Source organism: Colobus angolensis, unplaced genomic scaffold (genome assembly GCF_000951035.1).
Source record: "Colobus angolensis palliatus isolate OR3802 unplaced genomic scaffold, Cang.pa_1.0 Scaffold28, whole genome shotgun sequence".
Classification (NCBI taxonomy): Eukaryota; Metazoa; Chordata; class Mammalia; order Primates; family Cercopithecidae; genus Colobus; species Colobus angolensis.
This window is the reverse complement of record NW_012116043.1, coordinates 6,897,349-6,915,963: the sequence shown is the minus strand read 5'-3', so window position 1 is coordinate 6,915,963 and position 18,615 is coordinate 6,897,349. Positions and strand designations below refer to the sequence as shown.

At 49.9% G+C, this 18,615-nt stretch overlaps 1 protein-coding gene across 4 annotated transcripts in view; it reads right to left on the bottom strand.

Annotated features, from left to right (window-relative positions):
- The window catches only part of KDM2B (lysine (K)-specific demethylase 2B), a 161,859-nt gene that overhangs the window by 20,236 nt on the left and 123,008 nt on the right, over window positions 1–18,615 (bottom strand). For all 4 annotated transcript variants that reach the window (XM_011948515.1, XM_011948516.1, XM_011948519.1 and 1 more), the window contains exon 13: window positions 5,518–5,742. In XM_011948515.1, the coding sequence (XP_011803905.1) occupies window positions 5,518–5,742 (225 nt within the window). The remainder of the gene's footprint in view (window positions 1–5,517; window positions 5,743–18,615) is intronic.

Sequence of the window (18,615 nt, the reverse complement as noted above, 5' to 3'; positions counted from 1 at the left end):
GCCAGGATGGTCTCGATCTCTTGACCTTGTGATCCGCCCGTCTCGGCCTCCCAAAGTGCTGGGATTACAGGCTTGAGCCACCGCGCCCGGCGATATTTTAAGATAAATTTAAAATCTAAAAAAACTTTCTTGGCCAGGACTGGTAGCACATGCCTCTAATCCCAGCACTTTGGTAGGCCAAGGCAGGCAGATTGCCTGAGTCCAGGAGTTTGAGACTAGCCTGGGCAATGTGGCAAAACCCTGTCTTTACAAAAAATACAAAAATCAGCTGGGCATAGTGAATGCCTGCAGTCCCAGCTACTCGGGAGGCTGAGGTGCGAGGATTGTTTGAGCCCAGGAGGTAGAGGCTGCAGTGAGCCACGAGTATACCACTGCACTCCAGCATGGGTGAGAGCGAGACTCTGTCTCAAAAAAAAAATCAGTTTTAATTTTTTTTTTTTTTTAGCTAAATCCTCTCACACCAAACTCAGTTTAAATTTTTAATACAGTCAATATTAATAAATATATAGCCTGCATAAAAGAAAAACTCTTTAGGGTCCTCATAATTTTTAAGAGCATGAAGGGTTCCTGAGACCCTGAAGTGTGAAAACTTGGTGCACCCGGCTGTCAGCCCCCTGAGGCCAGGGCGGGTCAGCCTCATCCCACCCGGTGCACCCGTAGCCAACCTTTATTACGCTGCTCAGAGGAGCTTCAAGCAGGCTGGGAATATACACGCCACTGGTAAGTGAAAAAGACTTGATTAAATGGCGCAAATGTCTGAATTCTAATAAACAGGACACAGAAGGCAAGGCAGTCATCGTTCCTTCCACAAATACCAAACACACATCTGCCATGGTCTGAAACAAGGTCTTGGGGGATGCAGGAGTGAGGGTGATGGCTGCTCCCCGTGAGCTATTTGGGAAGAAAAAGACATTAGTCGCTGAAATCCAAAGAAAACATAGAAAAGTCATATTCAGGAGTTCTCAGAAGCAGCAGAGGCTGATTTCTGGAGGACTCGGGACAGGGTGGAGAGAAGCCAAGTGGGCAAGGCTGCAGGGCCTCAAGGTGAATGAGGACAGAGCAGCCTGCGCAGAGCAGGCCGGGCCAAAGGGGACGGCTGGAGACCAGACTGCAGTGGGGGGCAGAGGGTGAAGCACGGCCCACATGGCAAGAAGAGGGTCTGTGGTGGGGTGGGGCAGATGGCAGAACTGGCTCTGAGCCAGGTGGCAGGATGGGAGGTGGCGCAAGAGGCAAATCTCCTGCAGGGGCTGGCGGGGGGCTTGGGGCTCATGTCAGAGGGCAGACTGCATGACACAAGCAGGGACACCAGCAGGGACATGGTGAAGAGGGGAGGAAGCTACGGAGGCAGCCCCAGCGACGGAGCAAAGGGAGGGGACAGAAGAGGAAGATAGGTGGGGCTGCGTATGTCATAGGTGGGTAATGCGTGAGAAGTGCCCTGGCAGAGCAGAAGGGCTGGGAGAAGAGTAAGAAGGACACCAAGGGTCAGGCCAAGCCTGCATCTGCCATCAGTTCCAGAAGCTATGTCAAGCTGAAGAGAATAGGAGACATAAAAAAATGGGGTTTCCTTCAAACAGCATGCACTGTGCCAGGAACCAGAGCAGCAAAGATAAGGGGGCACCCGAGACAAGTTTCCTATAACCGGGCCCAGCACACGGTGGGGTGGGTGGGAGAAAAAGTAATGCCAAAGAGAAAAAGACAGTCGTGGGTTCATTGCTGGCACACATTTGAGTTTTAGGTGACACCGTTCTAAAAACCAACAGTTGCTACAGACAAGCTCTTTTAAATTCTATAGGATCCAATGGGTCACATGGACCCTGTCTCCAAAAAATGCACATCCATGCATGCACACAGACAAAAAATGCATTTAATTTCAGGATGGCTCACAAATTCCCCAAAATCCATGGAAATATCCTGCGGTTTGGGTACCAATTAAAAGCACAAGCAGTGAAACTGAACTTCTGCAGCAAAGGAAAGAATCAACAGAGTTTGAAAAGGCAACCTACAGGATGGGAGAAAATCCTTGCAAACCAGAGACCTGATAAAGGTTAATATCCAAAATATATTTAGAACTCCTCTAACTCAACAACAAAAAACCCCAAAAGAAAACCGATTTAGGCCAGGTGCAGTGGCTCACACCCGTAATCCCAGAATTCTGGGAGGCCAAGACGGGGGGCAGGGGCGGGGCGGTGATCAACTGAGGTCAGGGGTTTGAGACCAGCCTGGTCAACAGAGTGAAACCTGCCTCTACCAAAACACAAAAATCAGTTGAGTGTGGTGGTGCGTGCCTGTAACCCCAGCTACCTGGGAGGCTGAGGCAGGATAATTGCTTGAACCCGGGAGGCAGAGGTTGCAGTGAGCTGAGAACTGCGCCATCGCACTCTAGCCTGGGCAAAAGAGTGAGACTCTGCCTCAAAAAAAGAAAAGAAAACCAGTTTAAAAACGGTCTAAGGACTCAGACATTTCTCCAAAGAAGACAGACAAACAGCCAATAAGCACTTGAAAGATGAAAGATGCTCAACATCACTAGGCATTAGGGAAAAGTAAATAAAAACTACACTGAGATGTCACCTCATACACATTAGGACGGCTACTAAAAACAAACAAACAAAAAGCCCATAACATAACAGATGTTGATGGGGATGCAGAGAAACAGGAACCTTCGCTGGGCGCAGTGGCTCACGCCTGTAATCCCAGCACTTTGGGAGGCCGAGGTGGGCGGCTCACAAGGTCAGGAGATTGAGACCATCCTGGCCAACGTGGTGAAACCCTGTCTCTACTAAAAATACAAAAAATTAGCCAGGCGAGGTGGCGGGTGCCTGTAGTCCCAGCTACTCGGGAGGCTGAAGCAGGAGAATGGCGTGAACCCGGGAGGCAGAGCTTGCAGTGAGCCGAGATCACACCACTGCACTCCAGCCTGGGCAACAGAGCAAGACTCCGTCTCAAAAAAAAAAAAAAGAGAGAGAGAGAGAAACAGGAACCCTTATGCACCCGTGGTGGGAATGTGAAACGGCACGGCCACAGTGGCCAACAGTACAGAGGTTCCTCAAAAAGCTAAAAATAGAATCATCATATGACCCAGCAAGCCCACTTCTGGGCACAGAGCTGGCCCTTACACAGCACAGGATTGAACTGTGTGGGTTCACTTATACGCGGATTTTTTTTTCAATGAAAGTTATACTGAGTGTGCCTGTGTCTCCTGCCTCCTCCTTCTACCTCCTTCATCTCTTCTGCCTCTGCCACCCTGAGACAGCAAGACCAGCCCCTCCTCCTCTGCCTACACAACGTGAAGATGAGCATGAAGACTTTTACAATGATCCACTCCCACTTAATGAACGATAAATATGTTTTCCTAATGATCTTAATATTTTCTCTTCTCTAGCTTACTTTATTGTGAGAACACAGTATATAATACATATAACATAAAATATGTGTTAATGGACTGTTTTTGTTACTGATAAGGCTTCTGGTCAACAAGAGGCTAATAGTAGTTAAGTTTTAGGGGAGTCAAAAGTTACACTCAGATTTTCAACTGCACAGGGGTCAGGGTGGTGCCCCAACCCTTGTGTTGTTCCAAGGGTCAACTGTATATCCAGAAGAATTCAAAACACAATCTCAAAGAGGTATCTGCACACCCATGTTCACTGCAGCACTATTCACAATAGGCAAGAGGTGAAAGCAACCCATATGTCCATTAACAGATGAATGCATAAAGAAAATTTTGGTCCGGCGTGGTGGCTCACGCCTGTAATCCCAGCACTCTTGGAGGCCAAGGTAGGCGGATCACCTGAGGTCAGGAGTTCGAGACCAGGCTGGCCAATATGATGAAGCCCTGTACTAAAAATTTAAAAATTAGCCCGATGTGGTGGCGGGTGCCTGTAATCCCAGCTACTCAGGAGACTGAGGCAGGAGAATTGCTTGAACCCAGGAGGCGGAGGTTGTAGTAAGCCAAGATTCCACCGCTGCACTCCAGCCTGGGCGACAGAGTGAGGCACCATCTCAGAAAAAAAAAAAAAAGAAAATGTGGTGCAAATACACAATAGAGTATTAATTGGCCATAAAAAAAAAAAGGAAATTGTCATATGCTTCAACATGGATGAACCCTGAGGACATTATGCTCAAGGCTATAAACAAGGCAATCCAATCACAGAAAGCCAATTACTGCATGATTCCACGTCTATGAGGTCCAGAGAGGAGTCAAGCTCTTAGAAACTGAAAATGGAAGGCCAGGCGTGGTGGCTCAAGCCTGTAATCCCAGCACTTTGGGAGGCCGAGACGGGCGGATCATGGAGTCAGGAGATCGAGACCATCCTGGCTAACACGGTGAAACCCCGTCTCAACTAAAAAATACAAAAAAAAAACTAGCTGGGCGTGGTGGCGGGCGCCTGTAGTCCCAGCTACTCGGGAGGCTGAGGCAGGAGAATGGCGTAAACCTGGGAGGTGGAGCTTGCAGTGAGCTGAGATCCGGCCACTGCACCCCAGCCTGGGCGACAGAGCGAGACTCCGTCTCAAAAAAAAAAGAAACTGAAAGTGGAATGGTGGTTGCCGGGGCTGAGGGAGGGGAAAGGAGAGTAGAGCTTCAATGGGTATGCAGTTTCAGTTTTGCAAAAGGAAAAAGTTCTTAGGGATCAGCTTCCCAAAAACGTGCATATGGTAATACTACTGTATTGCATACTTAAAAATGATTAATGTATTTTTTGACCACAATTTAAAAAAACAAAACACAAGAAATATGCGTGGAAGGAGATGGGTGAGGTGTCTGGGCCTGGGGGGCATCGGCAGCCAAGGAGGAAGGGCTCATCCTATGCCAGGCTGGGCCTGTAGATGAGCGCACCAGGGCCGAGGAATCCCGTCCCTCCAGCCGAGCCTGCTTTTCCACGGGGACTGGGAGATGACTCCTCCACAGGGAGGACTGCCGGCCCCCGGGGAGCAGCGCCCTGGGGAAGGCAGAGCATGTGGGTGTGTACAAGGGGATTCAAGGGCAAACCCCGTGACCTCGCCCCGTTGCGGAAGACCACGTCCACTCCCCGGTCCGGGGACAAGACCAGCGGCACGGGGCCACTGCTGGAGCTGAGGCCAGGCGGTGTGGAGGGACAGGCCAGGCTCTCCCAGGCGCGGTTCCTCAGCACCATAAATCACTCCTTGTTGGGGGCAGCCCCGAGATGGGGCGCTGACCTTCCACCCAGACTTCTGACTCTGAAGGCAGGGCCGGAAGGAAGGAAGGGCCCAGAACCATCACTAACTGAACCGTAATGTCGGCAACGGGGTCACAGGCAGGACAGGCTGCTTGTCATCTTTAATGGCAGCAACTTCAAAGTACCTGGGCACCCTGGGAGGGAAGGAGCAGGAGGCCTGAGCCTGCAAAGCGGCCGGCGCCTTCCCGTCCACAGGAAGAGCTCTCGGGCAGTCCACAGCCCCGGCTTCTCTGTGTGCGGAGGGGCGGCCAGAGCGAGCAGCTGTCAGACACGTGGGCCCGGGCCGGCACGCAGCGGCCTGGATCGAGCGCAGGGCTGGACTCACCGCGATGCACTGCCGCATGATGCAGCTCTGCTTCATGCGCCCGGGGCCCCCGAACTTCTTCATGTCCTTGCAGAAGTGGCACTCTCCGCACTCGGTCCGCAGGCAGGCCTCGCACTTGCGGCATCGCGTCCGGCGCCGCCGAGCTCCTGCCGTTGTCCGGTTGGCGGCCAACTTCACTGCGGAGGCCGGGCCCAGCTTCCCCTTGGGCCGACCCACAGCCCGGTTCTGCAGGGGAAGAGACAGAACTGGTCAGATGGGGAGGCTGCAGGCACGGCCAGACCCCCGGAAAGGGTGTTAGGGAGCAAACTATGTATCCCAGAAAGACACGATGGGGGCTCTAAACCCCAAGCCTCAGAGTGTGATCTTTATTTGGAGATGGGGGCTTTGCAGAGACGGTCAGGTTAAATGAGGTAATTCAGGTGAACGCTAATCCAGTATGACTGGTGTCCTTACGAAAGGGGGACATTTGGACATAGAGATGGACACGCACGTAGTGAACGTGTGTGAAGACACTGGCCTTCCACAGACTAGAGCCCGGTCTACAAGCCAGTAAGTGCCAAGGATAGCAGCACATACCAGGAGCTGGAGGCGCGGGGAAGGACCCTCCCCTAGAGCCCGCAAAGCCAGCTCGGCCCGCCAGCCCACACCTTGACTTCAGACTCCTGGCCTCCAGAACTGGGAGAGAAGAAAGGCCGGTTGTTTTCAGCCACCGGTTATAGCAGCTCTAGGAGAGGAGGACAGAGGGTGCATGTTTCTTGCCACAGCACACGGCTCGAGACCTTCCACGGCCGCACCCACAGGCTCGGACCCTGCCCACCTTTCCCACCTCCGTCTGCTCCCCAAGAAGGACCACAAGGGGTCACACAATCGGTCTCTGTTCTCCCAGCCCGGAAGGCCAACCTCACCCCACCAAGCCACTTGGCTGATGCCCATTCATCCCGCCTGGCCAGTTTACAGGCTGCTTTCTTCTGGAAGCCCCTCCTGCCCACCTGCACTGGGTTCAGGGCCCCTCCCAGGGATCCTGTTAGAGCGCTCATGACGGTAATCACCTGTTCCTGCACCGTCCTTCCCTTTGAGACAGGGCACAGAGAGGCACTCACCAAGGTGTCTTGTCCAACACTGCACCTCTACGAACCAGCCTGGCATGCAGAATGCACTCAACAAACCAAAGCCACCCCAGGGAGGATGGGATAGTAACCTTCAGGTCCCTGACTACTCAGACCTTCCCTAGATGGGCTCCAAATGCTCCCTTCCCTGGGACTCAGAGAAGAGAGACAGTAGGTAGACAGGAGAGCTGGGCTAGTAGCTAAGACAGGAAAATGGCACAGTCACAGCCCCTGACCTCTGGTTCCCAGCCCCAGAGTCTCCTGCAGACCCAGGATCTATGGGGAAGCCCAAAGCTAGCTCCTGAGGACACTGTCCACCTTGGACTTGCGGTGGGAGGGACCAGGATGGGAGAGCTTTTCTTGTCTGTGGCATCTTTCTGGAGAGGCCGGTGAAGTCCCTATCAGGGAGACACGTGGTCACCTTGGAAACCAGCTGACCTAACCGGCATCTAACACCTAAAGCCCCTTTACAGCTAATTGAACACACTTTGGTCCAGAGTCCCGCCCTCTTCATTTCAGTGACTTGTCATACTTGAATCCCCAAACAAAACCCCATACTTTTGGGAGCACACAGTCCCAGAAGAGCTGTTACTATTCATCCACTCAAATGGAGAAGGTGGTCCACATCACATGGACCTCCTCCCACAACACACCCAACTCCCTGCACCCTAGGGGCTTCCTAGAAACTTCCAACTGCATAGGAAGAAAAGCAGCCCCCCTTTCTCCTCAAATACAGCCTCGCCACCACCAACTTTCTTCTCCAGTGCAGTGGTCCCTGTAGAAAGCCCACAGCCTCACATGCCACCCCTCTGCTGTCAACACCTAAGCAGATCCATTCCTCCGATTCACCTTCCTGCAGCATTCAAGGAGCTTCGAGGCCCCCATCAGTCTGAGTGGCCCTTCAGGAAGCACTGGGACTCTGGGCCTCCATCCTGCTCAACCTGCTGTGAACCCAAAAGAGGAAAGGGAAGTGCTCCCTGGCTGTACCACCGTCATCTCCCACTGCTCTTCCCCAGCTGCTCAGGACCCTCACTCACGCCTGCCCTCGGCTTTGGGGCAGTCCAGCTGGAGGCCTTGTCAGAGGGAGGGCAAGCCCTGGACTGCAGGGCTGACTGCAGGGTCGCCCACAGGCAAGCTGGCCACTACCAGCCACCTGGGTAAAGGGACCATCCAAAGCAGCAAAGGGCGCCAGGCACAGTGGCTCATGCATGTAACCCCAGCACACTGGGAGGCTGAGGTGGGAGCATCACTTGAGGTCAGGAGTTCAACACCAGCCTGGGCAACATAGTAAGACCTACAAAAAATTTTAAAAATTAGCCGGGCATGGTGGTGTGCACCTGTAGATCCAGCTACTCAGAAGGCTGAGGCGGGAGGATTGCTTGAGCCCAGGAGTTTGAGGTGGCAGTGAGCTGTGATCATCCACTGTACTCCAGCCTAGGACACAGAGCAAGACCCTGTCTCAAAAAAACAAAGAAAACGAAGAAACCCATCCTTACAATGACGGCTGGATGCCCCCAACATATTCGCATAGTCCCACTGTGATTAGCAACTTTCAGGGGTCAAGTCCACCAAGCACTGTGCACGTCCATCCAACTCAGGTCTGGCTGCCCACGTGAGAAGTAAAACAAGATCAGTTTTCAGAGCTTTCTGGATTTGAGAACAGCACAGAGCAGACTGTGAACCTGAAGCTGAGCAGCCGACAGAGAGCAGCCAAGGCCAGGCAAGGCAGCGCTGACGACTGAGATGAAGGCCATGCTGCGTGAGGGTGGGGATTCCCTGAACACCCCCATCTGTGGTCACCGTGGCCATCATTTACTAATGTTATCACCTAACCTTCCCAGTAACAGCCCTGCAGAAGATGCCTTCATGTCCCCGTTTTTCATACGAGGAAACTGAAGCCAGTAATTTGCCTGTGGTCATGGAACCAGCAGGATGCGTGGACTCCAGATTCGTGCTCTGAGCACACTAAACCACAGCAACTGCATGTGCAAAGTGCAGCGAGGGGCCCGCAGACCCACTGGGACGGCCACATGCTCCTGGAAGGGCGTCCCAGCTAGTGCCACCATGCCTTAGTGCGAAGGGTACCAACAAGAGGTGCAGAGAAGCACAGCTACTTCCAGAGAAGCAGAAACCCAAAAACGTTTCTCCCTGTCGTCACAGCCCATAATAACACTTTCTGATTCTACCCCTCCAAAGGACAGGTACCCCGTTACCAGCTCACTCCTCAAATACCTGGAACACAGGCAATGCTGTGGGCGGTGTCTGAGGCCTCCAGTCAGGTGTGAAGTGGCCAGTGTGGGCCACCTCCCAGGACAAAACCAGACCCCCAGAGCCAGAGCATCTAAAGATGAGCTTCTCTGGCGAAAAAACTGAAAAAATTCCAGGAGTTCAAAGGAACACCAGGTATCAACAGCCACCGAGCACCTCTGGCCTCCCTGCCCCGAGGACAGTGTCTGCGCAAGTAAAAACGCTGGGCCAATCCAGTCCGAGTTTTGAAGCTCCTATGTCACTGCAAAACAAGCCCATTTGCCTGCACCATCCAAAGCACCTTCTCATCCACCCTATGGAAAACAACCTGCCTGGACCTCAACAGCAGCTGGGACATCCGGGAAAATTACAGAGCACATACCAGATAACATCCTGAAAGAAGAGGTGTAAGAAGCTGTGGTCTCCCGAGACCCTGATGAGGCCCTGTCTAGCCGCTGCCAAATCAGGCCAGGAAGGCTTGTGCCGCCGGCAGTGGCCCCCGCCTGGCTCGTCAAGAGTTGGCTCAGCAACAGGGCACCAGATCCTAATGAAGCCCACTGAAAAACCCACAGGTAAGACAGACCTCGGAGGCCTCCATTAAAAAGTCCAACTGGGACTCTGCAGACCCAACCAGGAAACACGATTGCAGAGTACAGAAAACAGTGACGCGAAAAGGGGCAAATGGAGTAAAAAGGAAGGTGAGTCAGCCAGAGCTGTCTCCTTTTGGCACACAGCTTTCTCTGTCTTGATATCTTTTGGGTGCTACCCAAAGTTTCAAATGCCAATTCTTTTTTTTTTTTTTTTTTTGAGACAGAGTCTCACTGTCACCCAGGCTGGAGTGCAGTGGCGTGATCTTGGCTCACTGTAACCTCTGGCTCCCGGGTTCAAGCAATTCTTGTGCTTCAGCCTCCCGAAGAGCTGGAATTACAGGTGTGCACCACCAAGCCCAGCTAATTTTTGTATTTTTAGTAGAGATAGTGTTTCATCATGTTGGCCAGGCTGGTCTCAACTCCTGGCCTCAAGTGATCTGCCTGCCTCAGCCTCCCAAAGTGCCGGGATTACAGGCATAAGTCACTGTGCCTGGCTTCAAACACCAATTCTAACTTCCACTCTAGGACAGAGCAGGAGTAGGACACCCCGTCCCAGCAAAGGAAGTGACGGCATCCCCAGACATTCATTTACGAACCAACATCCCCAACACCAAGGCCACTTGTTGATTTTATCAGCCCAGGAACCAAATCCTCAACACACTATGAAAGGTTAGGAAAATCTGGAACACGAACTCACACATACACACACAACACACAAATATCTTAGTATTCCTACACCCCTTCTCCATCAGCAACTCAAAAGCATCGTCCTTTAAGTGAATGTTATCAAGGTTTATTCATTCATCCCATCAATATTTGAGTTCCTCTGGTCTACCAGATATTATCCACCAGAAAATGCATGGGTAGAACCTCCTCAATCCCTCGGCTCTAAATTATAGTGATTAAAATTACTTGGATTAACCTAAATTAAAGGAAAGGCATCCATGTTCATGAATTGGAAGATTTAACATTGTTATGATCAGTTATACTCCCCAAAGTGATCAACAGACTCAATGTGACCCCAAGCAAAATCCCAACTGGGGCTGGGCACAGTGGCTCACACCTATAATCTCAGCACTCTGGGAGGCCAAAGCAGGCGGATCACTTGAGCCCAGGAGTTCAAGACCAGCCTGGCCAACAAAGCAAGACTCCAAAAAAATAAAAAGACTAGGTGAGTGTGCTGTCACACACCTGTAGTCCCAGCTACTTAGGAGGCTGAAGCTGGAGAATCACTTGAGCACAGGAAGCAGAGGGTGCACTGAGCTGAGAACAAGCCACTGCATCCAACCTGGGTGACAGAATGAGACCTTGTCTCAAAAACAAAACAAGAATAAAAAACAAAACAAAAACCCAACTGACTTTGCTGCAGAAATTGACACACTATCCTAAAATTCATGAAAACGCAAGAGATCTGGAATGGCCAAAACAATCTAAAAAGGGGGGTGGGGAGGAGGGGGTGGGGCGGTGGCTCACTTGAGGTCACAAGTTTAAGACCAGCCTGACCAACATGGTGAAACCCCATCCCTACTAAAATTACAAAATTAGCCAGGCGTGGTGGCGCACACCTGTAATCCCAGCTACTTGGGAGGCTGAGGCAGTAGAATCACTTGAACCCAGGGGATGGAAGTTACAGTGAGCCAAGATTGTGACATTGCACTCCAGCCTGGGAAACGAGTGAAACTATGTCTAAAAAGGCCAGACGTGGTGACTCACACCTGTAATCCCAGCACTTTGGGTGGCCAAGGTGGGCAGATCACAAGGTCAAGAGATTGAGACCATCCTGGTCAACATGGTGAAACCCTATCTCTACTGAAAGTACAAAAATTAGCTGGACGTGATGGCGCACGCCTGTAGTCCCAGCTACTCGGGAGGCTGAGGCAGGAGAATCACTTGAACCTGAGAGGCAGAGGTTGCAGTGAGCTGAGATCACGCCACTGCCCTCCAGCCTGGCAAGAGAGCGAGACTCCGTCTCAAAAAAAAAAAAAAAAAAAAAAGACGTACACTTTCTGATTTCAAAACTCACTACAAAGCTACAATAAACAAGACTGTGATGGTAGTGGCAAAAAGACAGACCTCTAGATCAATGGAACAGAATTGAGAGTCCGGAAATAAACTCACATTTTGACCAAATGATTTCTAACAAGGATGCCAAGGCAATTCAGTTGGGTAAAGCTTTTCAAGGTATGGTGCTGGGACAAATAGCTATCCACACGCAAAAGAACAAAGGTAGACCCCTACCTCACACCACATATATGAATTAACTCAAAAACGGATCAAAGACTTAAACACAGAGCTAAAATTATAAACCTCTTAGACGAAAACACAAGTGTAAATCTTCATGATTTTGAATTAGGCAAGGGTTTCTCCGATATGAAACCAAAAGCACAGGTGTCAAAAAAAAAAAAAAGATACATTAGACTTCATCAAAATTAAAAACTTTTGCTGGGTGTGGCGGCTCACCTCTGTAATCCCAGCACTTTGGGAGGCCAAGGCGGGAGGATCACCTGAGGTTGGGAGTTCGAGACCAGCCTGACAAACATGGAGAAACCCCGTCTCTACTAAAACTACAAAATTAGCCAGGCATGGTTGCACATGCCTGTAATCCCAGCTACTCAGGAGGCTGAGGCAGGAGAACTACTTGAACCCGGGAGGCGGGGATTGCGGTGAGCCAAGATCACACCTTTGCACTCCAGCCTGGGCAACGAGAGCGAAACTCCGTCTCATTAAAAAAAAAAAAAAAACCTAACAAACGAACAAAAAAAACTTTTGTGCTTCAAAGGGCACTATCATGTGCAAAGTCCCACAGAATGGGAGAAAATGTTTGTAAATCATGTATCTAGCAAGCAGCTAGTACTCAGAATATACAAAGAACTCCAACAACTCAATAATGAAGAGATGAATAGGTAATTTTTAAATAGACAAAGGATTTAAATAGCTATTTCTCCAAAAAAGATCTACAAATGGCCAGTAAGCACGTGAAAAGATGCTTAACATCACTAACTAATAGAGTATATAATTTGCACTGGAGACTCATTCATTAACCCCCTAATTCACACATCCACCCACCCAAGTGTTTCCTGGCTGTGAATTATGTATCTGATTTGATGCTAAGTGCTGGGACTACAGAAATGAGTAAAATGTGTTCCCTAGTCTGAAAGGCATTACACTCTGGAAGGAGAAAGACATGCAACCACATAAATGCAATGCAACATCATTATGATGACATTAAAAACTAACATCTAGGTTTAGGCAGGAGAATCGCTTGAACCAGGAGGTGGAGGTCCCAGTAAGCCAAGATTGTACCACTGCACTCCAGTGGCAGAGCTGTTTTTGAGACAGGGTCTCGCTCTGTCACCCAGCCTGGAGTGCAGTGGTGCAATCTCAGCTAACCACAGCCTCGACTTCACGGGACTCAGGTGATCCTCCCACGTCAGCCTCATTAGTAGCCGAGATACAGGCGTGTGCCACCACACCAGCTAATTTTTCTTCTTCTTCTTTTGTTTTTTTTGAGAGATGGAGTCCCACTATGTCACATAAGCTGGTCTCGATCTTCTGGGTTCAAGTGACCCGACCGACTTGGCCTCCCAAAGTGCTAGGATTACAGGTGTGAGCCCCTGAACCTGGCCAAAAGGTAACACTTAAGTGCTAGTCACTCATCAATATTTGTATAAACAATCTTTTTTGTTTTCCTGGTAGGGATGGGGTCTTGCTATGTAACCCAGGCTGGTCTTGGTCTCCTAGCCTCAAGCAATCCTACCACCTCAGGCTCCCAAAGCTCTAGGATTACCGGCGTGAGCCACCACTCTGTATCAGTAATCTATGAGGAAGGAATTACTATTATCTCCATCTACAAGTGAGGAAACTGAGGCATGGCACAGTTAAGTCATCCGCCCAATGTCATACTATCAATTAATGAGAAAGCTGAGATACAGACCCAGGCAGTGGCTCTAAAGCCTGGACCCTGGCACGCTAACCCAGAAGAGATGCCTCATATCATGGGTAAGGGAGGCTGGAAAAAGCACTCCCAGAACATAGGAGGTGGTGACTAAGGTGGGTCTTAGAGGGAGGACTGGACCCTGCGTGCCAGGGGTGGGAGTGGGGTTACAGAGTGGATATTCTAGGCAGAAGGAAGAGCAAGAGAGAGATGTGAAACTGCATGACACATTCAAGGAACTGCAAATAGCCCGACACAGCTGCTGGAAAACAGCTCTGAAGTGGCAGGAGCCTCATCCTGCAGGGCCTGGTATACCACAGTAGGGAACTGGACCCATCAGAGTAAGTTAAAGGCTTCACAACATGACTGTATTCTGGCAACAGTGAGAGGAGTGGATATTTTTGGGGCAGTGGGCAAGACAAAAGACAGGGAGATCAGCTGAAGATGATGAAGGCAAGAGCAGAAGGAATGGAAGGAATGAAGAGGAGGGGATGATTCAGGAGCTGCCTTAGAAGCGGACCCAGTTTTAGAAGACCCGGTGATTGGCTAAACATGGGGTATGCAAGCAGACTTCTGGAGGACTCTGAGGTTTCCGGCTCGAGCAACAGAAGAACAAGGGGGCTCGGGAGAGGGGAGGAAACAAGGACTGTTGTGGGCATGTGGAATCTAAGGGGCCCATAGGACATGCAAGGAAGGTGTTGCCCAGCAAGCAGGTGGAACCAGAGCTAAGGTACACACCTGGGAACCAACACTACATAGGTGCTCAAACTAGTTAAGTCCATGAGGATGTCCAGGGGAAATGGAAGAGTGAAAAGAGAACCTCCAACAGTCCCCTCAAGGCTGAAAACATTCAAGGGGCAGGCAAGGAAAAGCAACCTGCTGAGAAATGGCCAGAAAGGCCAGACAAGCAGTAGGAGGCTGTGGCATCACGAGAGCCAGGGAAGTTTCAAGAAGGGAGCAGTTAGGAGTTTCAACTGTCAAGATAAGTGAGAAAAACAGTAAAATGTAGCTATATATTTTTACAATTAAGACAGTCCCAAGTTTTCTGCCAAACTCCAAATAACATTACACTGACAGCCCCACAAGGGAAGGCCACAGGCCCCCCAGTTTCTTTGTGCATGCCAATGTTGCACTGTATCACATGACACAGCCGTATTTATCTCAATATTATTCCAGTCCTCAAATCCGCAAGCATAATGGACAGCCCAGGAAAAGCTGGATTTTACCAGAGTTGCAGGCCCCTTAACACACACCTGTAGACTCCAGGGAGGGCTCTAGGTTTTTTTAATACATAGAGAGTAAGGAGCAAGAGACTAAAAACACAAGAGCTACCAGAAAGCCCAGGGGATGTGAGGACCTCTGCAGAATCTGAGGAAAGCTAAAGACCTCTCCCTCCAAAAATGTAAATAGGCACAAATTAACAAAACTTTTGCATACATTTTCAAGAAGGCTCAGAGACCCCTGTCTTAAAATTTCACTGTTTAAGAAACTATAGGCCAGGTCCGCAGTGGCTCACACCTGTAATCCCAGCACTTTGGGAGGCTGAGGCAGCGGATCATTTCAGCCCAGGAGTTCAAGCCCAGCCTGGACAACACAGCAAAACCCCATCTCTACAAAAAATACAAAAATTAGCCAGGTGTGATGGCGCCTCTGCAATCCAGCCTGTGTAACGAAGTGAGACCCTGTCTCAAAAAAAAAAAAAAGAGGCCAAGCACACAGTAGCTCATGCCTGTAATTTCAGCACTTTGGGAGGCCAAGGTGGGCAGATCACAATGTCAGGCGTTCCAGACCAACCTGACCAACATGGTGAAACCCCGTCTCTACTAAAAATACAAAAATTAGCCGGCCACGGTGGCACGCACCTGTAGTCCTAGTCACTCAGGAGGCTGAGGCAGAAGAATCGCTTGAACCCAGGAAGCGGAGGTTGCAGTGAGTTGAGATCGCACCACTGCACTCCAGCCTGGGCAACAGAGTGAGACTCTGTTTATAAAAAAAAAAAAAAAAGCATTGAGACAAATACCTAATGTATGTGAGGCTTAAAACCTAGATGATGGGTTGATAGGTGCAGCAAACACCATGGCACATGTATACCTATGTAGCAAACCTGCACGTTCTGCACATGTATCCCAGAACTTAAAGTAAAATAAAATAGCTATAATTGGTAACAATGGTTCTATGACCACACAAATTTCTGAGAGATTTTCTTCTCCATAATTTCCTGATTTTTTTTTCAACAAGCTGTAGTCATTTTTATTTTTATTTTAAAAAATTTTTTGAGAAAGGGTCTCACTCTGACACCCAGGCTGAATGCAATGGGGCCATCACTACTCACTGCAGCTTCAAACTCCTGGACTCAAGCAATCCTCCCACCTCAGCCTCCGAGTAGTTGGGACTACAGGTGCATGACACCGTACCTGGCTACTTTTTGTACTTTTTTGTAGATGGGACTTCACCATGTTGCCCAGGCTGGTCCCAAACACCTGAGCTCAAGCCATCCACCTGCCTCAGCCTCCCAGAAGTGCTGGGATAACCGGCATGAGCCACTGTACCCAGCCTGTAGTCATTTTTATAGAAAAAATAATAGAAGCTTTTTTCACTTCAAGAGAAAATAAAAAAAAACTGGCCAGGCACAGTGGCTCGTGCCTGTAATCCCAATACTTTGGGAGGTCAAGGTGGGAGGATCACTTGAGGCCAGAAGTTCAAGACCAGCCTGGGCAACATATCAAGACCCCATGTCTATATAAATAAAAAATAAAAAAATTAGTAGCTGAGTGTGGTGATGCGTGCCTGTAGTCCTGGCTACTCGGGAGGCTGAGGCAGGAGGATTGCCTGAGCCCGGGAGTTCAAGACTGCAGTGAGCTATAATCATACCACTGTACTTGTACTCCAGCCTGGGTGACAGAGCAAGACCCTGACTCAAAACAAAAAACAAGATGGAACAAGAATTATTCTAAAAGCCCTCCTTTAGGAGACACTGCTTCAACTTGGAAAGCAAGCTGAAGAATTTTCTGACACATTTTGTACTAGAGAAGCAAATGAAGTCTGTGGGAGAAGGTCCCACCAAGGGTGCACACCAGCAAAGAGCACACAAGGGGTCTCCCGCCAACACGGCTCACTCGCCGCGGGCCCGTCCCGACTCCTGTCCCACAGGTTGTGACACTTGGGGAAACCCAGGCAGCTGAGGGAAGGCATGGGGAAGACAGGCCAGCACAGCACGACAGGTCTCACGTGGGGATGAGAAGTGCACAGGCTTGGAAGGCGAAGCAGCCAAAACTCTGATGGGGTGGGCGTGAGGACTACACCAGCTACAGAGATGGACCGGGCGGCAGCAGCAGCCTCCCACCAGGGCCTCCCTCCGAGGGGTCCTTTGATCCAGCAGGTGGGCAAGTCTACTTGTTCATCCACACTCCAGGGCTTGACAACCTCTCCTCATGAAGGACCTTCTCCTTTGGTGCCAAACCCACTCAGCAGGGTGGGGCAGAGGTAGAGAGAAACTTTGAGAAGAGCTGGGTCTGGAGCCCGCAAGCTGAAGACTCCAGAGATCCTGGCTCTGCTTTGGAAGATGCAAATGCCTTTGAGGTCCTTGGAGGAAGCCACTCTTCTCAGGCCCAGGCTGAGAAAACTGTTGAGGAAAGTGTCCCCCAACTACAGGGTACCTTAGCTGACAAACACCTTCTCTACTGGGACCATGAGACAAACCTGCCCCCCCACTGCCCTTGCTTAGATGTCATCTCCCTGAATGCACCGACTGGGAAAAAAAAATCATCTTAAAGTGAACAATACAACCTCAAGTCGTTGCTAAGGACCCCACAAATGCCACAATCGGCTTGACCAATGTGAGAAGGAGGAAGAAAAAAAATTGGGCTACAGTGAATACACATCCCCCTCTTTTTTTTTTTTTTGGAGACAGAGTCTCACTCTTGTCGCTCAGGCTGGTGTGCAGTGGCGCAATCTCAGCTCATTGCAACGGCAACCTTCGCCTCCTGGGTTCAAGTGATTCTCCTGCCTCAGCCTCCTGATTAGCTGGAATTAAAGGCACCGGCCACCACGCCTGGCTCATTTTTGTATTTTTAGTAGAGACAGGGTTTCACCTTGTTGGTCAGGCTGGTCTCGAACTCCTGAGCTCAAGTGATGCACCCGCCTTGGCCTCCCAAAGTGCTGGGATTACAGGTGTGCGCCACCACGCAGGGCCTACAGGTCCTCTCTTAACAGAAGTCTCTCTCAGGAGTGGCAGGACCCGAAAACATGTTTTTAAGCCCAGAGACACAATAAGTCTTGCAGTGTCAAAGATTGTATCTACAGGCCATAGGGTGTGACCAAATTTAAAAAACAAACAAAAATCAGCTAACAGGAACCCCAATCCTGAAACACCAAAGCTCAGTGGAGACATCAAAGCACAGCTGACACAGAATAGACATCCTACGAATGAATGACCAAATGCCCCAGAAATGGCAAGCTGTCACAGGTTTAAGTAGACCCCAAACTGAACTGAAAACGTTCAAAGCAGGAATTGAAGTGTGAGCTATGGAACAAGACTTTGAGAGCCATTCACATGTAGGGCTACTGACTTGATAAAAGTTCAAGCCCAAAAGCACTGGAATCGTCCCTGGGTTAATCCAATCCGAAAGAGCATTGAGATTCCAAACACCTCAAAAGGCACACGTGCCTGAAAATTCTCCAGCAAAGCTGAAAAAATAAAAACCAAATGCCTGTTAGGTAAAACCACTTAATACTACGTATGATACGATTTAAGCGCAGCCTATAGAGCACTTCCTCAATTGCACCTAATGATGAAAAAAAAAAAAAAAGTTACCACATTTTGGCTGGGTCATTCCATAACACCTCTACCCCACCGGGATTATAAATAAGCATTTTATTCACCCAAGTCCGTCCAATGCCACATGCTAACTCAACCCATCCCATTCTTAATTCCTTGGACACGTCTACCTGGCCTGCGTCCTGTTCCAAGTAGTATTTTGCAGATAATCCTTCGTAAAACCTCAACTTTCTTCGCCTTCTTCCTAAACGCGAACCTTCCCAGAGTAAATTCACGCCGTAAACACACCCAGGGCTTTGTTTTACACATAGATTTCTCCTCCTGGTCCCGAGAGAGGTTGCTTTTCCTTCTGAATCAATCCACCGAGGCCAACTCCTGCCATCTGGGGTCGCGGCTTCCTCCGCCGCCGCCGCCGTGAGGACTCGCCCGGGTTCCGGGTGGCCC